We start from the raw sequence: 13,613 nt of genomic DNA on the forward strand, positions 1-13,613 counted from the left end.
ACACACACACACACACACACACACACACACACACACACACACACACACACACACACACACACACACACACACACACACACACACACACACACACACACACACACACACACACACACACACACACACACATTGACGTTATGTTGTTATAAATGACGACATGAAAGCACAGCTATCTAGTCACACATGATACGCTGGTCTATGTTTTAGTAGCGGCACAGAGCTTCAGTGATCGAGCTGTTTCGGGGACATCATCGCTGGGTGCTGGCCCTGCTGCTAACGGTGCTGTCTCTATTTCCGTCAGAGGTGGCTCATACGCACATGTACTCCCAGGGTGCGAAATTAACGGGAGTCCGGTGTCAAATACTCCCTGATTTACTGTCGGACTCCCTGAACGTCCTGCCATACTATACTAACTAGTTCGTTCCAGAGCACGGCCTCGCGGAATTACCGTATTTTTTCAGCAAATGTCCAAAGAAAATTTGGCAGACGTGTAACCGCATGAATCTTCAAAATAAGCACGTGTTATTTTTAATATCTTTAATTTTGAACTTCAGACTGCGGACTCCATCATTTTGCTACGGACTCCCTCTTTTTGAGGGTAGGGAGTCCGATAGACTCCCGTGTTCAAAAGTAAATTTCTACTTCTGTACTGTCGAGAAATCGCGCTTTATTTCACTGAGGCGGTGTTATTGTTTCTAATATAGTGTCGTTGTATATCTATATATTATAGATGGATTTTATTCCAATGTGTCTATTTTATTTTGAATTGCGTAGGGGAGGAAAGTAGTGTTTTTGTTGTTGTTATTGTTGCAGTTGTTGTTGTTGATGAGGAAGTTGTTGTTGTTGTTGTTGTAGTTGTTGTTTTTATTGCCGCTGCTGTTGTTATTGCTGTGTTATTATTATTATTATTGTTGTTGTTGTTGTTGTTGTTGTTGTTGTTGTTGTTGTTGTTGTGGTGGTGGTGGTGGTGGTGCTGGTGCATGGTGGTCGTGGTTATTGTTGTCGTATTTTATTGACAAAGACGCCGCTAGTGATTTCATAGACTTGCTATTTCAAGGTTTTGATGATGTCGATGTTGATAGTGCCGTTGGTTCTCGTTTCTTGCAGTGGCGATGGCGCTGCTGTTGATTCTCATGTTTCACGCGGGCTGTGCGGCTAGCTGTGGCGGCTGTGGAGCCAAGTGCGCCACCTACTGCAACCGCAACCAGTTCGACATGTTCACCGACTGCTGCGTCGTGACGCTAATACGCCAGAAACGCTACAACACGCGTCAGCCCGATCAGCGTCACGCCACCGACGCAAGGTCGCCGCCGATCGACGCTGACGATGACGTAAGATTTTTTCGCGTCGCGCGCTCGCACTTGTTAGTCGCGTAGCTGCTATTAAATTAGCGACAGACCTACTAATTAAGAAGAATTAAGTCATTATTAATTAGCATCGTCGCGGATAAGGAGAACTATTAACTTGTGAGATTGAGATAATTCGGCGAGGCGTGCATGGGCGGTGGATCATTTATATTCGCGCCACCCGTGTGTCTGTTGCTCTAGGACGTACGAAATAGCTATGGCAGAATACTGTTAGAGCTTTTTGGTCTGCTTGCCTTTGCTTACTGCCGATGTTTTCTCGTGACGTGATTTTGATTTTTTCCGACGAAAAATAGGAAACCCCGCCTAACCTATTGAATTTACATGCCCCTTAACCGTAATCTTTAACATGTTTGCGTTTTTGGTATACTCTGGCGAAGATAAGTGAGTTTTTCCACCTAACCGAACCTTCCAGCGCGTCCCAAACAAGAGCAAAGTGAATTTTCGTTAGCGTAAGCTCTGCTTAAAGTAATCTTTATGTATGTGAGAAGAGGAAATTATGCACATGTTCGGGAGAGTGCACAGTCATCCTAGCCCACGGCCTCCTAGAGAGCGCAGATAATATATATATATATATATATATATATATATGTGCCACAAGGTGGCTATACTAACCAAATGTCGGATTTAAAATGAATTTAGTATACGATCCAGTGCCATGTAATCATCGTTAAAACTTGAAATCGACCGAAGCCGAAGAGTGCGTGCCTTTAATCGTTTTAATTTTGTGAGATAAATTGTATTCCACATGTCAATACAGTCGCGCCGCATCTATTTTATACAAAAGTAGCAGTTGCGTAATTCAACGGGACATCAAAAATAGCCACCGGCTACATTATTTATGCGCCGTTATTCTAGAAAACGTTCTCAATTTATTTCCACAGTATAAGCAACAAGACACGCGGGCGGCGGATATGACGTCGACCGGACATACGGGGACTTTGTTACGCGGCATACTTCGAGCGCTAACTAAGGACCATCGCGCCCCGAGCCGGAGGAAGTAACGGAGTCTCAGCTCTCGCAAAGAAAAAGAAAAAAAGAAAAACAACAGCAACTTCTAGAAATCGCGCCAGTATTCAGATAAAAATGAAATCACGTTGCCTCGGTCAACCAGCGCGTCTGCGATGAGGAACGCTGGCGGAGTGTACATAATTATAATGGCACGCCCATGGTCTCTAACGTAAAATTCGAGCGGTCGTTTTATTAGTGTTGGACTGAGTAGATCATCGTCATATTTGTGTGTCGTCTTTCAAGATGCTGGCAGTAAATTAAGTGTCTAAGTCACAGGCATTCGTGTTTAGATGAGCGCTCGCAGCTCGGCGACAAAATTGCTCACTCGAGAATTCCAACTCGTGGAAATGTGTAGGAGTGGCTGTTATAATTGTATTGGTTCCGTCGCATCCTACCTCTTCAACGTCGTTGACCATTACTCGGATAAATATAGCCATGCAAAGTAGTTTGACCTATGTACACCACGGGAGCAATGGTCCCCCGTCAGCCTTCCGCTATAATGTAGACGCAGTGTGTGGACTCTAATTCAATAGCGCAGTCCAGAGCCGTAGGTAGAACACTACGGCTCTGGTAGAGTCCAGTCGGCAGCAGAACGCTCCTCGGGTGCAGTGTTACCGAGGATACATATAGGCTCGTCGTCATAGAATCGCATGGCCTAGCTTAATTCGGGTAAGATGGGTTGGGTGGTAACACGCTAGCTTTACTCTCTCAGCAACTCCTCGCGTGCATCTTTTTGAAATCTCTCTATCGATCTTAAGAGAGACTGATCCCGCGTGTGACTCGCTGAAAACAGGCAGGTGATCGAGGCGCCCTCTCGCGTCAGGCGAAAACACTGTTCTCTACATACTAACTATACTAAATTAGCATATAGAGATCAGTGGACGAGAGCTACGGAATTGCACATCACTTTCGCGTGCGCGTGCGCAGTCAGCCCCTGTGACCCTCATCGTTTCCGTTTCCGCTCTGCGGCATCTTGCGCTGCAGAACGAGGCTTGCGCGCGCTGCCAAATTCGATCACGGCGGTTCGATTCCCGCCGTTGCCTCCTCTCATTGTTCGCAACGAAGGTATCGTCAACGTCGCCAGCGTCGGTGCGAGTGGGTTTCGATTAGTGCTAATTCTGCTGATGGGCGGTCCCCGGGACCTGCTCATTAGCACAAGTATTCGTGGAGCTGGTCGCGTGACCTCCCACGGGTGCGCCAGTGCAGGCGATCATGGCTAGTCGCTCGGCGCGGTACTTGTTTTACATAAGCTGCTGAGTTGTTACCGATGGCAGATGTATCTCTCGCTATCCATATCCTCATGCGTACAACATACATAGTTATTAGAGCTGAGCTACGCTAATTTCCAGTGAGTCGAATCTCGCGAGACGGAGGCGTGCATGCTATCGCCTGCGAGAGGGTGTGAAATAGACATAATGCGATAGCGCTAAAATTCGCAGCAAAAACGTTGGAAACGGGGGTAAATATGTGTTACAATATTCGCAGGGCTATTTCTGGTTCGTGCATGTTAAATAATTATAAACGTATAGTCAAAACACTAAATAATTCATTATTTTTGATTAATTATTGTATATTGCGCGCGTGTTAAGAAAACGGAAGATTCAATAATTAATAACCAATTTTGTTCAGCCACAACAGAATGTTCTTTTTGTCTTTTTCTTTCTTTTAAAAAATAGAATAATTATTATAAGTTAATTCCAGTTATATGTGTGTGCGCGCGCGCGTGCGTGCAAGTGTGTGCGTGCGGGGGTATGTTTGTCAATTAATGATAAAGCGCGCAACGAACGACTTTCTTCTGCTAATAATTTTAAATACTTATAATAAAAATACGGGGAGCGGACAAAATTAACACATTTCGACATTTCCAAACTTCTGGAGCAGCATATTTTCTTCTGGGGAAATTAAAGTAGCTATACGCACATTTCGAATGGAAATGTTTGGAAATGCCTTTTCGTCATTTAATCTCTCAGTATTCTGTTGTTTCGCCATTTAACCTAGAGCACTAGTCTAAAGTACCCCTCGGTAGTACGAGCGAGCATCTGAACCTGTTGTTATTCGGACAACATGAAATTTCTACGGAAAAGTAAATAGTGGCTGTCCCATTTCCGGAGAGAGAAAAAGCGGTAATCTTTTCTTAATTTGGGCCTCCCTCTCTCTCTCTCTCTCTTAGAAAATGTTTGCAACACTCGTCTATTATTGAATATTTTGAGCGAACCTAGACGCTCGTTGATCACCATTACTGTGGTATTAAAGGGATTACGTCACGAATTTTCTATGGTAAAATCTGTAAAAAAAAATTCCCATTTTTTTTACATTAAAAGTAAGAACTAACGGGACTAAACAAATCGTCAAATTCTTACCTGATAAGATTGCTTCTCAACTAGTTAAAAATCCAAAAAACCTGGACGATTTGAATTAATGTTGTCTAACAATAATTGCTTGCTATAGGCTATGTATGGGTCACGAGTGTATGTTCACATCGAACAATATAGTAAAATAGGAAGTATAATGCAGCAAGTTAACCATAAAATGTAAACAGAATTACTTATATTTTGTGAAAAAGTGGAAATTTATTTTTTATTTTTGACTATTTACGGTGACGTAATCACTTTAACACCGTGACAACGTATGACTATCCCGTCGCAATAAAACACGATATGACTTTTTGCTACCTCCTGTTCTCAATGACTGCATGAGCAACATTTATCACCGGTGCAGTCTATGCATTAGACACTTGTAACCTGGCGATGCCTTATATTAATCTAACAACGATGTATTGTCGATGATTGCCTACTGGGAGCCACGGTTTGGGAATCCTCCCACACTCACCCACGATAGACTAAAGAATAATACATTCCACGTCCCAAAATTGCGTTAGTAATTTGTGTCTATATGCTAATTGCGTTATGGTGTTTCTCTGGCAAATAAATGGACTGCGTTTGACAATGACAGAATTGTCGGGACGTGAGCAATGCAGGTCGAAATCCCCAGATAAACGGTTCCGTTTGATTTCTTCGCTACAAAACTACCTACTAGTGGAAAGCACACTGATAGTCACAGAGGTAATCAATGATTACAATTATAAAGCGACCTATATTGTGACACAAGTAAAGACTCGACGAAATAGTGCCATCACTTCATTCTGGATGTTCGCGTATTTATAGAATATGTTGCACATCAATGTTGAATTTTCTTCTTCCATGTCACAATAGCAACACTATATATGCTAGTAGAAAGCACTTTAACACCCAGATGCATTACACATTAGCCAACAACTAAAAACATTTCCGAAATGAAAGATACTAAACTACCTTTAATTTTTGCAGTTTAAAATGTCTCATAATTATATACATATAAGATAGAAAAATGCACATGTATATTCATATACGGAAATAATACATACAAGTATTAGAGTAGTTTATTGAAAATCGCTCAATTGGTAAACAATAATGTCACGTTGTAAAATATATGTCATACCAGAACATGATATAATGCACTGTCGCTGGTTTTCTTAAACCTTGTTTAATACCGATATGAAGTGAAAATCAATACAGGATAATTTTAGCTCAATGCGTGCCTTATAAAATTAGTCTAATTACTCACGAGAAGCACATCAAATCTAAGACACAAACTGACGGACAAAAGCAAAATCCCATTCAAGTGATCACGACAAGATCTCACTTTTTCAGAACACATTTTTTCTCTTCTTTCCCACCATTAGATAGCCTGCCGAAAATGCCAACTAAAAAACGTAGGTTACACGAACACCGCTGCATCGACCACGCGCTCACGCAACAGAATGAGTATCAACGAGAAACTGCAGCGGCTAACAGCAGCAACAGCGAGCCAGTAAACAAATGCTGTTCCTCTGCAGTGGAATTCACGCGAGTGGAATGTGAAAAAGATGCTCTGGCGGGCTATCGGTAGCATCGTACAATCGACAATGCCTGGGTCAACAGCGGATACGAGTTGCTCAACAGCCGAATTCGCACCGCATGCAATGCAGAGACACATCTAGTAGTATTACATCCAGTGCGACTGCTGCAGCATGCGATGTAGGAAGGTGACGCGCTAGCTGGCACTCTGTACGATCATACGTGTATCGTATCTATCAACGTACTTCGCACACATGCACAGATGGGGTTCATTCATGCAATGACTCGCAACGGTGGGGAGGGGTGAGACCGCCACGGCTCGGACTGGGAGGGACGAGACCGCCACGGCTCGGGCTGGGAGGGGTGAGACCGCCACGGCTCGGGGTGGGAGGGGTGGGACCGCCACGGCTCGGGCTGGGAGGGGTGAGACCGCCACGGCTCGGGCGGGGAGGGGTGAGACCGCTGCGGCTCAGGCTGGGAGGGGTGAGACCGCCGCGGCTTGGGCGGGGAGGGGTGAGACCGCCACGGCTCGGGCGTGGACGTCAGTCTTGTTTTGCTTCTCTCACGCCGTTGGCTTCATGCTTCTGTCGGGCGGCGTGATACACATCGGACGCTACAAGCCGGGTTGCTGGGAGAGAAACGTCCGTATCCTCTGTAGCAGATCCTTCTTCACAGCATCCGGCACCGACGCTACGCATAAACAATAAACAACGTTGAATAACGAACTCAATAGCGTCGAATGCGACCGTGACAATAACACAGACAGTAGCGCTAAGTACGATAATCACATTATAATTACACAACAGCATTTTGGAATGTTCAGTTTTACCAAATAAAGATATATGCTTAAGCTGCGGCTTATGACGTTGTGCCAAGTGAATGTCACTAGTAACGTCGTAAACGTAGTAAACGTAACCCTAACCCTAACCCTAACGTAGTAAACGTTTGAAATTCAAAGCAAAATTAATTCCTTACTTATTAGTGATGACAATATTTTGTGCCGGATGATAACACATGAGTACACTGTTTTACACTTGTAAGTAAAATAATATAGTTATGCATTAAGATAAGTCTAAACCATTTATTAAACAGCGAGCGCTTATCACAAACCTGGCAATAGTTTGAAGAAGGTAAAAGTTCAGGGTAATGTATATTCCAAAGTTCTGCCCGGTCTCTAGAGGGCGTCCCCAACTAACTAAATGCTCACATTTCTACAACATCCCAAACTTATTTCAAACTAGACAGAGTGCACTCACGGAGAGTGCATACCTCCGCCAGCGACATACGCCATACGACTCACAAACACACGAATAACCCACGATATAGGCCAGCGTACTACTGACATGTACACGCTGGCTTGCTGGCTTGCTGCTCGCTCACTCATAGCAGCCGCTCGTTGCTGCTGCTCGCTCACATGTACACGCTCGCTGTCTTGCTGCCACTCGCTCGTAGCAGCCGCTCGTTGCTGCTGCTCGCTCACATGTACACGCTCGCTGGCTCACTGCGCTGACTCGACGCGCTAATATCGATCACGCGAAAACACGAACACATGCACACGAACACATGCACACGAGACCCAAAACATAACCTACTCCACAACTCCGTTGGGCGGAGGTAATCAAGCGAAGGCTATTCTAATATAGTTCGAAATTTAGGAAGCTTTAGAGTAAAATGTTAACCAGGTAGTGCCACCTTGTGGTTGATATCATAAGCTGTACAACACTATGAGCTCAATGGCATTTCCTTTCTTGTGCAAGACAAGCATACTACAGTTAACATGTAGCAAGCAGCGTACCCAGGCCACTCGTTTAAATTCTCTGAACCTACTATTTTAATACTTTTAAGTAACATGGTGGTAATAACAACATGATAATAATTAAGCAAATATCAATAGATAACATGATTTCAGCTTTCAGCATTATTTTTAATTAATTGATGCTATATTTAGGCCACATAGTAATGGTTAACAACTATATGAAACGAACACTAAACTGCATGAATGTGATTGTTATGGGTATTAGTGGCACCCAATGATATAAATAATCATTAATCTCCACGCTTTGATATCGAGTATTTATAAACAATTAATTACTATAATTAATAAACAACAAAAATTGGGATGGAAAATATTTAAATCCGGTTTTGATAAAATGTAACTTTGAATTCTAGACAGTCTCAATCTAGATATAAGTTATTCTTTAATACCTCTTGCTTTTGGTGTTACCTCTGCAATCAAGTTATCCACTGTAACATTTTCGATCCCCCTCTCCTTCACAATTTCTGAAATGAATTGTGAAACAACGATAAAGATACAAATATCTTACCGACAACATCTCATGATAACAATAAATATTTGCATGGTGAGCAGCTCGGGTGTGCAATAATATTGCGGGAGAATTTCAAAATGGAAAACTAGGAATCAAAGTTTAAAAAGTGAATTCCACTCACAGTCTTATATTTCAAATTGGGTAAATAGTAGCCATAACAACCAGGTACAGATGTAATGTAATACAATACATTACCACCTCACAGTACAATAACTAAGGGTACGTGAACTTTCCCATATACAGTTTTGTGAATTATGACAACTAAACTTTTGATACAACATACAAAATTGCTCTGACATCATTTTTCAAAGGAATGAACTGGTTTTACTACTTGATATGCTAAATCACTGTCAATGAAGTTATCTCATACATATGTAGCCAGCTGACAACAGATTGGGAGGGTCAACTTTAAATGAGTTACCAGCATATATATGTATGTTTCAGAAAATGTTTCAGAAAATTAATTATTGACTTCAGTAATCCAGCATGACAATCATAGTATAAATATGGCCTAGAGCACATAACCTTTACATAAAATAATTTATGTACTCTTGATATGTTATAATCAAGAGCTAATAATACCTAGAGTGTACAATGGGAAAACGGGAAAATAGTGCCATTTCACGGAAATAATATTGTACTTTGTCTGCGAGTCTAGAATAAGTTCATGGTATTGCGTTAAGCAGCATTCTTTGTTCTCTAAAACAAGAAGACCGCTTGTCTGTACGATACTCCTAGGCCGAGATATTGGATCGTAATCATCCCTCCCACACTGGCCTCACGACGCCGTGATACCGCATATTCCCAAACCTTTGTGCGCTTAAAACTTTAGGAAAGTCGCTTCGTGAGTTGTTGTTTTTCCGCGATGACTTTATGAATGAACGGCGTTTCGGTTATCATCAGTGGCTTTTGGGGGGCATCACCTAGGCCCTTATCTCGCATTATCTTTCCTAGCACGGCGAATGCCCGTAATGATGGAGCCGGCAATGTTTTCTAAATTCATTCTCTGCAACGCAGCTCAGAGCCTCAGTTACTATGGTGTAGTAAGAGTACCAAATTTGGGCATGTGACATCAATTATCAGCGCTCCAAGCGGCGACGGAAAACGATAGCCAAAATCGTTAAGCGCGCAAAGGGTTTGGGAATAATGTGGATGTACGGCGCCGTGAGGCCTGTGGGAGGCGAGGTTTACGAGACAATATCTCAGCCTAGGAGCATCGTACTGACTAGCGGTTGGTCTGGTTTTAGAGAGCAAAGAATGCTTTTTAATGCAATACCATAAAATTATTATAGACTCTCAGTCAAATTAGAATAATATTGCCGTAAAATAGTACTATTTCCCCGTTTTCCCATTGTACACTCTATAGGTATTATTTGCTCTTGTTATAATGTCACAACTATATCAAGTTTGAAAATCTTGATTTAACATAACTTTCATAATATAATTAATGCAAAGATCAAATAAAAAACCATAACTACTTTTTATCAATTCATTAAAATGTATCAATTCAAACTCACCTTTGGCATGCACTTTGAGCTCATCCCGCCAACCACATTCTATGAGCTGTGTCCGAAGGAGCTCCTTTAACCTACAGTGATAATGCACGAGTAGTAGATCAAAACAGTAAGGACTTACACACATAATTACAGTTATTAATTTTATAACGTTGTAACCCTTTAACTGCAACATTTCATTCACTATCGATTCAGTCAAATCTATCTCTATGACATCGACACATACATCATTACAATTTACATGCTTAATTATACCTTTACACATTTTACTTTTAATAACTCGCATTTTTTGGCATGCACACATAATTTACCTTTCCTTCTCACCAGTTTCTATTAGTTTTTGGTTAATTTTTTCCTTCATTCGCATATCCCTCGGTTTCTTGTCATCCAGACTAAAAAAGTTCAATTCTCATTACACGGGTAGGGTTAGGTCCGATTGATGTGTACTTACTACATTTTATGATACATTACAAGAAAGTAGGCACGTACACAAACATACACGTGTGAAGAGCCGCGACCACAAGTAATACTAATAGTATACTGTATAGTACTAATAGTATTACTAATACTAGTCAGGAGCGGCGCCAGAGGGGGGGGGGCGGTCGCCCCCCCCTATCATTTGCAAGAAAAGGAAAAAAAGAAGAAAAAGAAAAAGAAAAAGAAAAAGGAAAAAGGAAAAGAAAAAGAAAAAGAAAAAGAAAAAGAAGAAGAAAAAGAAGAAGAAACATCTTGCAAATGATAGGGGAGGTCATAGGGGGGTCGCCCCCTAGTGTTGTCAATCGGTTGTAATTTCGTAATCGATCATCGGTTGGACCCAAGTAACCGATGATCGGTTACAATCGGTTACTCGGGGTGTTGAATGCCTGCGTGTGCGTAACGTCGTGTGCATGTACGTGTGTGCATGTATGTGCTTGTTTAGCCCTGTTTACTGTTTGTTTTGCACTGTTTACTACTGTGTGTATAATACATGTATGTTAATAAAGGATAACTTGTATAGTAGCGATGATATCTCTGATTCTCATCACTTTTCCAAGTTGTCTTGTTCAAGTTTAAAAAAAAAAAAAAATTGATTACAAACAATCAGACCAATCAGAGCAAGTCTATCGGCCCTCCTGCAGCACCACAGATACAAGCGAGAACCAGGGGCTATTGTAAGACTTGCTCTGATTGGTCTGATTGTTTGTAAATGGCGAACGTAATTTACTAAAGTTAAATGAAGCGGGGTTTCTGAAAAACAATCTTTTAAGAAGTGAATAACCATTGAAGTGACTGTATACACATATCAGTAGCAAGGTAAAGCCATGTAGAAGGGAACGGTAGGTTTTTTTTTGCGCCAATAGCGGCGTACGGGCCGCATTCGCAGCACATGCATTTTGCATGCGATCTCACAAAATTTCAATGAACCCCGTTCTGTCCCAATAACCCTCACCAAAATATAAAAAAGGTTATATGGGACAGAATTATTCGGTCTAGGTTAGGGTTAGGGAGTAGGCGTAGGCGACTCCCTAGACTCGTTAGTGGAGTAGGCGAGGTACGGTCCGGCATATCAGATAGTACCAGCAGAGCATATAAATCACGATGATTTATATGCTCTGGTACCAGGGTATGTTCCGGCAGTACCCTGGGGGACATAGACCCTCTCAGCCCTAGGAATAGCTAAGGGCTAGGTCTAGTAAGTAAGTAGTACCGTACTAGTACTAGTAGTACTAGTAGTACTAGTAGTAGGGACTAGGGCCCAATGAATGATAGAGAACATGGGTCCCAATAAATCCAATGTGCCTAACCCTAACCCTGGTCCCTAACTCTAATCATAACCCTAACCTATTATATTTATATTGATGTAAATGACATTGGTTTTATTGGGACCCATGTTCTTTATCCTTGAACCGGGACTAGTAATTTAGCTGAAGTGGCACAGCTGCCACAAATCACAACAGGAGTGACAAGACTGTGTTGAAGACATATTACCGCCAATCAATGCAGCAATTTCAGGTTATCATAAGATTTGAGGACTACTTAGCCAGTCTGTTAAACGATTAGTCCTCTTTTAGCGTTTCGTGCGGTAGACTGCCTATATCAGTATATGAATGATATATTCAATATTAATTTTAGTATCAATGAAAGAGTACTTACTCAGCCATGTTGCGAATACCCTGCCACCTACCGGCTGATTTTAACATGATTCTTACTCTTGATCGGCACCACTGATCGATCTACATGGGGGGGGGGGGCCTACGCTGTTATCATGAGCTAATAATACCTATTAGCTATTAGCTATATATTCGTAATCGCACATCGATTCTAGATTCGGACTCTTGATTCTTAGTTTATGATGTTATTGTACGAAAGACCGTAGACGAATGTGGTCCGTCATAAACTAATTATATATAATATATTATAATATATATTATAATATTATAATAATTATATATAACTAAGAATATCTTATTGGGGTAAATATCTTACAGGCTCTCATATATATATATATATATAGGCCTAATTATATTGTAAATCTTATAATATATCGAAGATTATCTTACCTTAGATATTCTTAGTATATTTGTTATAGTATATGATGGGATTCTGTAAATATAAATGCTCGTCAGATAGCTACCTACAGAGCGAGCTAAAAATTAAAATTTTAGTAAGTGAAAATTATGTTAAGGCCTTCACTATATATAGCGCTGAACCTCGTGCTAATAAATTCGGCACTGATATATCCCGTGTTTATAATCATAGTATACCGATACTGAGGAATGATATGGTTATTATTTCCACGATGTTACCTTGTAATTACCTTAACTACGACGTATTTATAACTCTTGGCCACACGAGCCAATGGAAGAGAGATGGACAGAGGTTAGTAGCCCCCCCCCCCCTACATCGCATATAGCACATACATAACACGCTAACTTAGAATAGTTTTAAGACGTATTTATTACTCCTGGCCACAAAGGTCTAATGAAAGAGAGAACAGCAGTACGCTGTCTATAGCGCATAACACGGTAACTTTAAGGATTTAGTTTCATGATAATATATTTGATCATGTATTTATAACACTTGGCTACACAAGTCTAATGGAAGAAAGATGAGCAGATGCTAGTGTGTCATATATAGCGCATAACACAAAAATTTAGGCTAGTTTTATGATGCATTTACCACTCCTGGGAGTAGTTGTAACTAGTTAACTTGCTATGTCGACTAACTCCTGCTGGGGATGAGGCTGAAGTAGCATGTTGCACAATGCTATCTGGTTGCTGAGGAGACTGACAAGAAACGGAATATTACCGCGTGTGGCTTCCCACGTCGCAATCATCCCAATCATCCGCTGCAGATCCATCACAAGCATATCCTGCGTAATGGTGCCCTCACACCATAGCGTATGCTGAAACCTATGAGTTGCGTGTAAAAAATATTTTTATACGCACCAAACGCAACCCAAATCAACGATTTTGTCAATTCCTAGCCTATTCAACCTATGGGTTGCGTGTGAGTTGCGTGTGGGTTGCGTGTGGGTTGCGT

General features: G+C 41.5%; 1 protein-coding gene across 2 annotated transcripts in view; it reads right to left on the reverse strand.

Annotated features, from left to right (window-relative positions):
• Positions 1 to 5,750: 5,750 nt before the first annotated feature.
• LOC106811035 (transcription and mRNA export factor ENY2-like) overlaps positions 5,751 to 13,613 on the reverse strand; it is a 10,977-nt gene continuing 3,114 nt past the window's right edge. The window contains exons 1-5 of one of the 2 annotated variants that reach the window (XM_014814553.1): positions 12,225 to 12,254; positions 10,403 to 10,483; positions 10,095 to 10,165; positions 8,456 to 8,530; positions 5,751 to 6,940 (exon numbers count right to left, since the gene is read on the reverse strand). In XM_014814553.1, the coding sequence (XP_014670039.1) occupies positions 6,864 to 6,940; positions 8,456 to 8,530; positions 10,095 to 10,165; positions 10,403 to 10,483; positions 12,225 to 12,232 (312 nt within the window). In that variant the 5' untranslated portion in view covers positions 12,233 to 12,254 and the 3' untranslated portion in view covers positions 5,751 to 6,863. Of the gene's footprint in view, positions 6,941 to 8,455; positions 8,531 to 10,094; positions 10,166 to 10,402; positions 10,484 to 12,224; positions 12,255 to 13,613 lie in introns of those variants that run through there. The other variant, XM_014814554.1, reaches the window with a different exon arrangement.

The sequence above is a fragment of the Priapulus caudatus genome, unplaced genomic scaffold (assembly GCF_000485595.1).
Source record: "Priapulus caudatus unplaced genomic scaffold, Priapulus_caudatus-5.0.1 Scaffold497, whole genome shotgun sequence".
NCBI classification, from domain to species: Eukaryota; Metazoa; Priapulida; class Priapulimorpha; order Priapulimorphida; family Priapulidae; genus Priapulus; species Priapulus caudatus.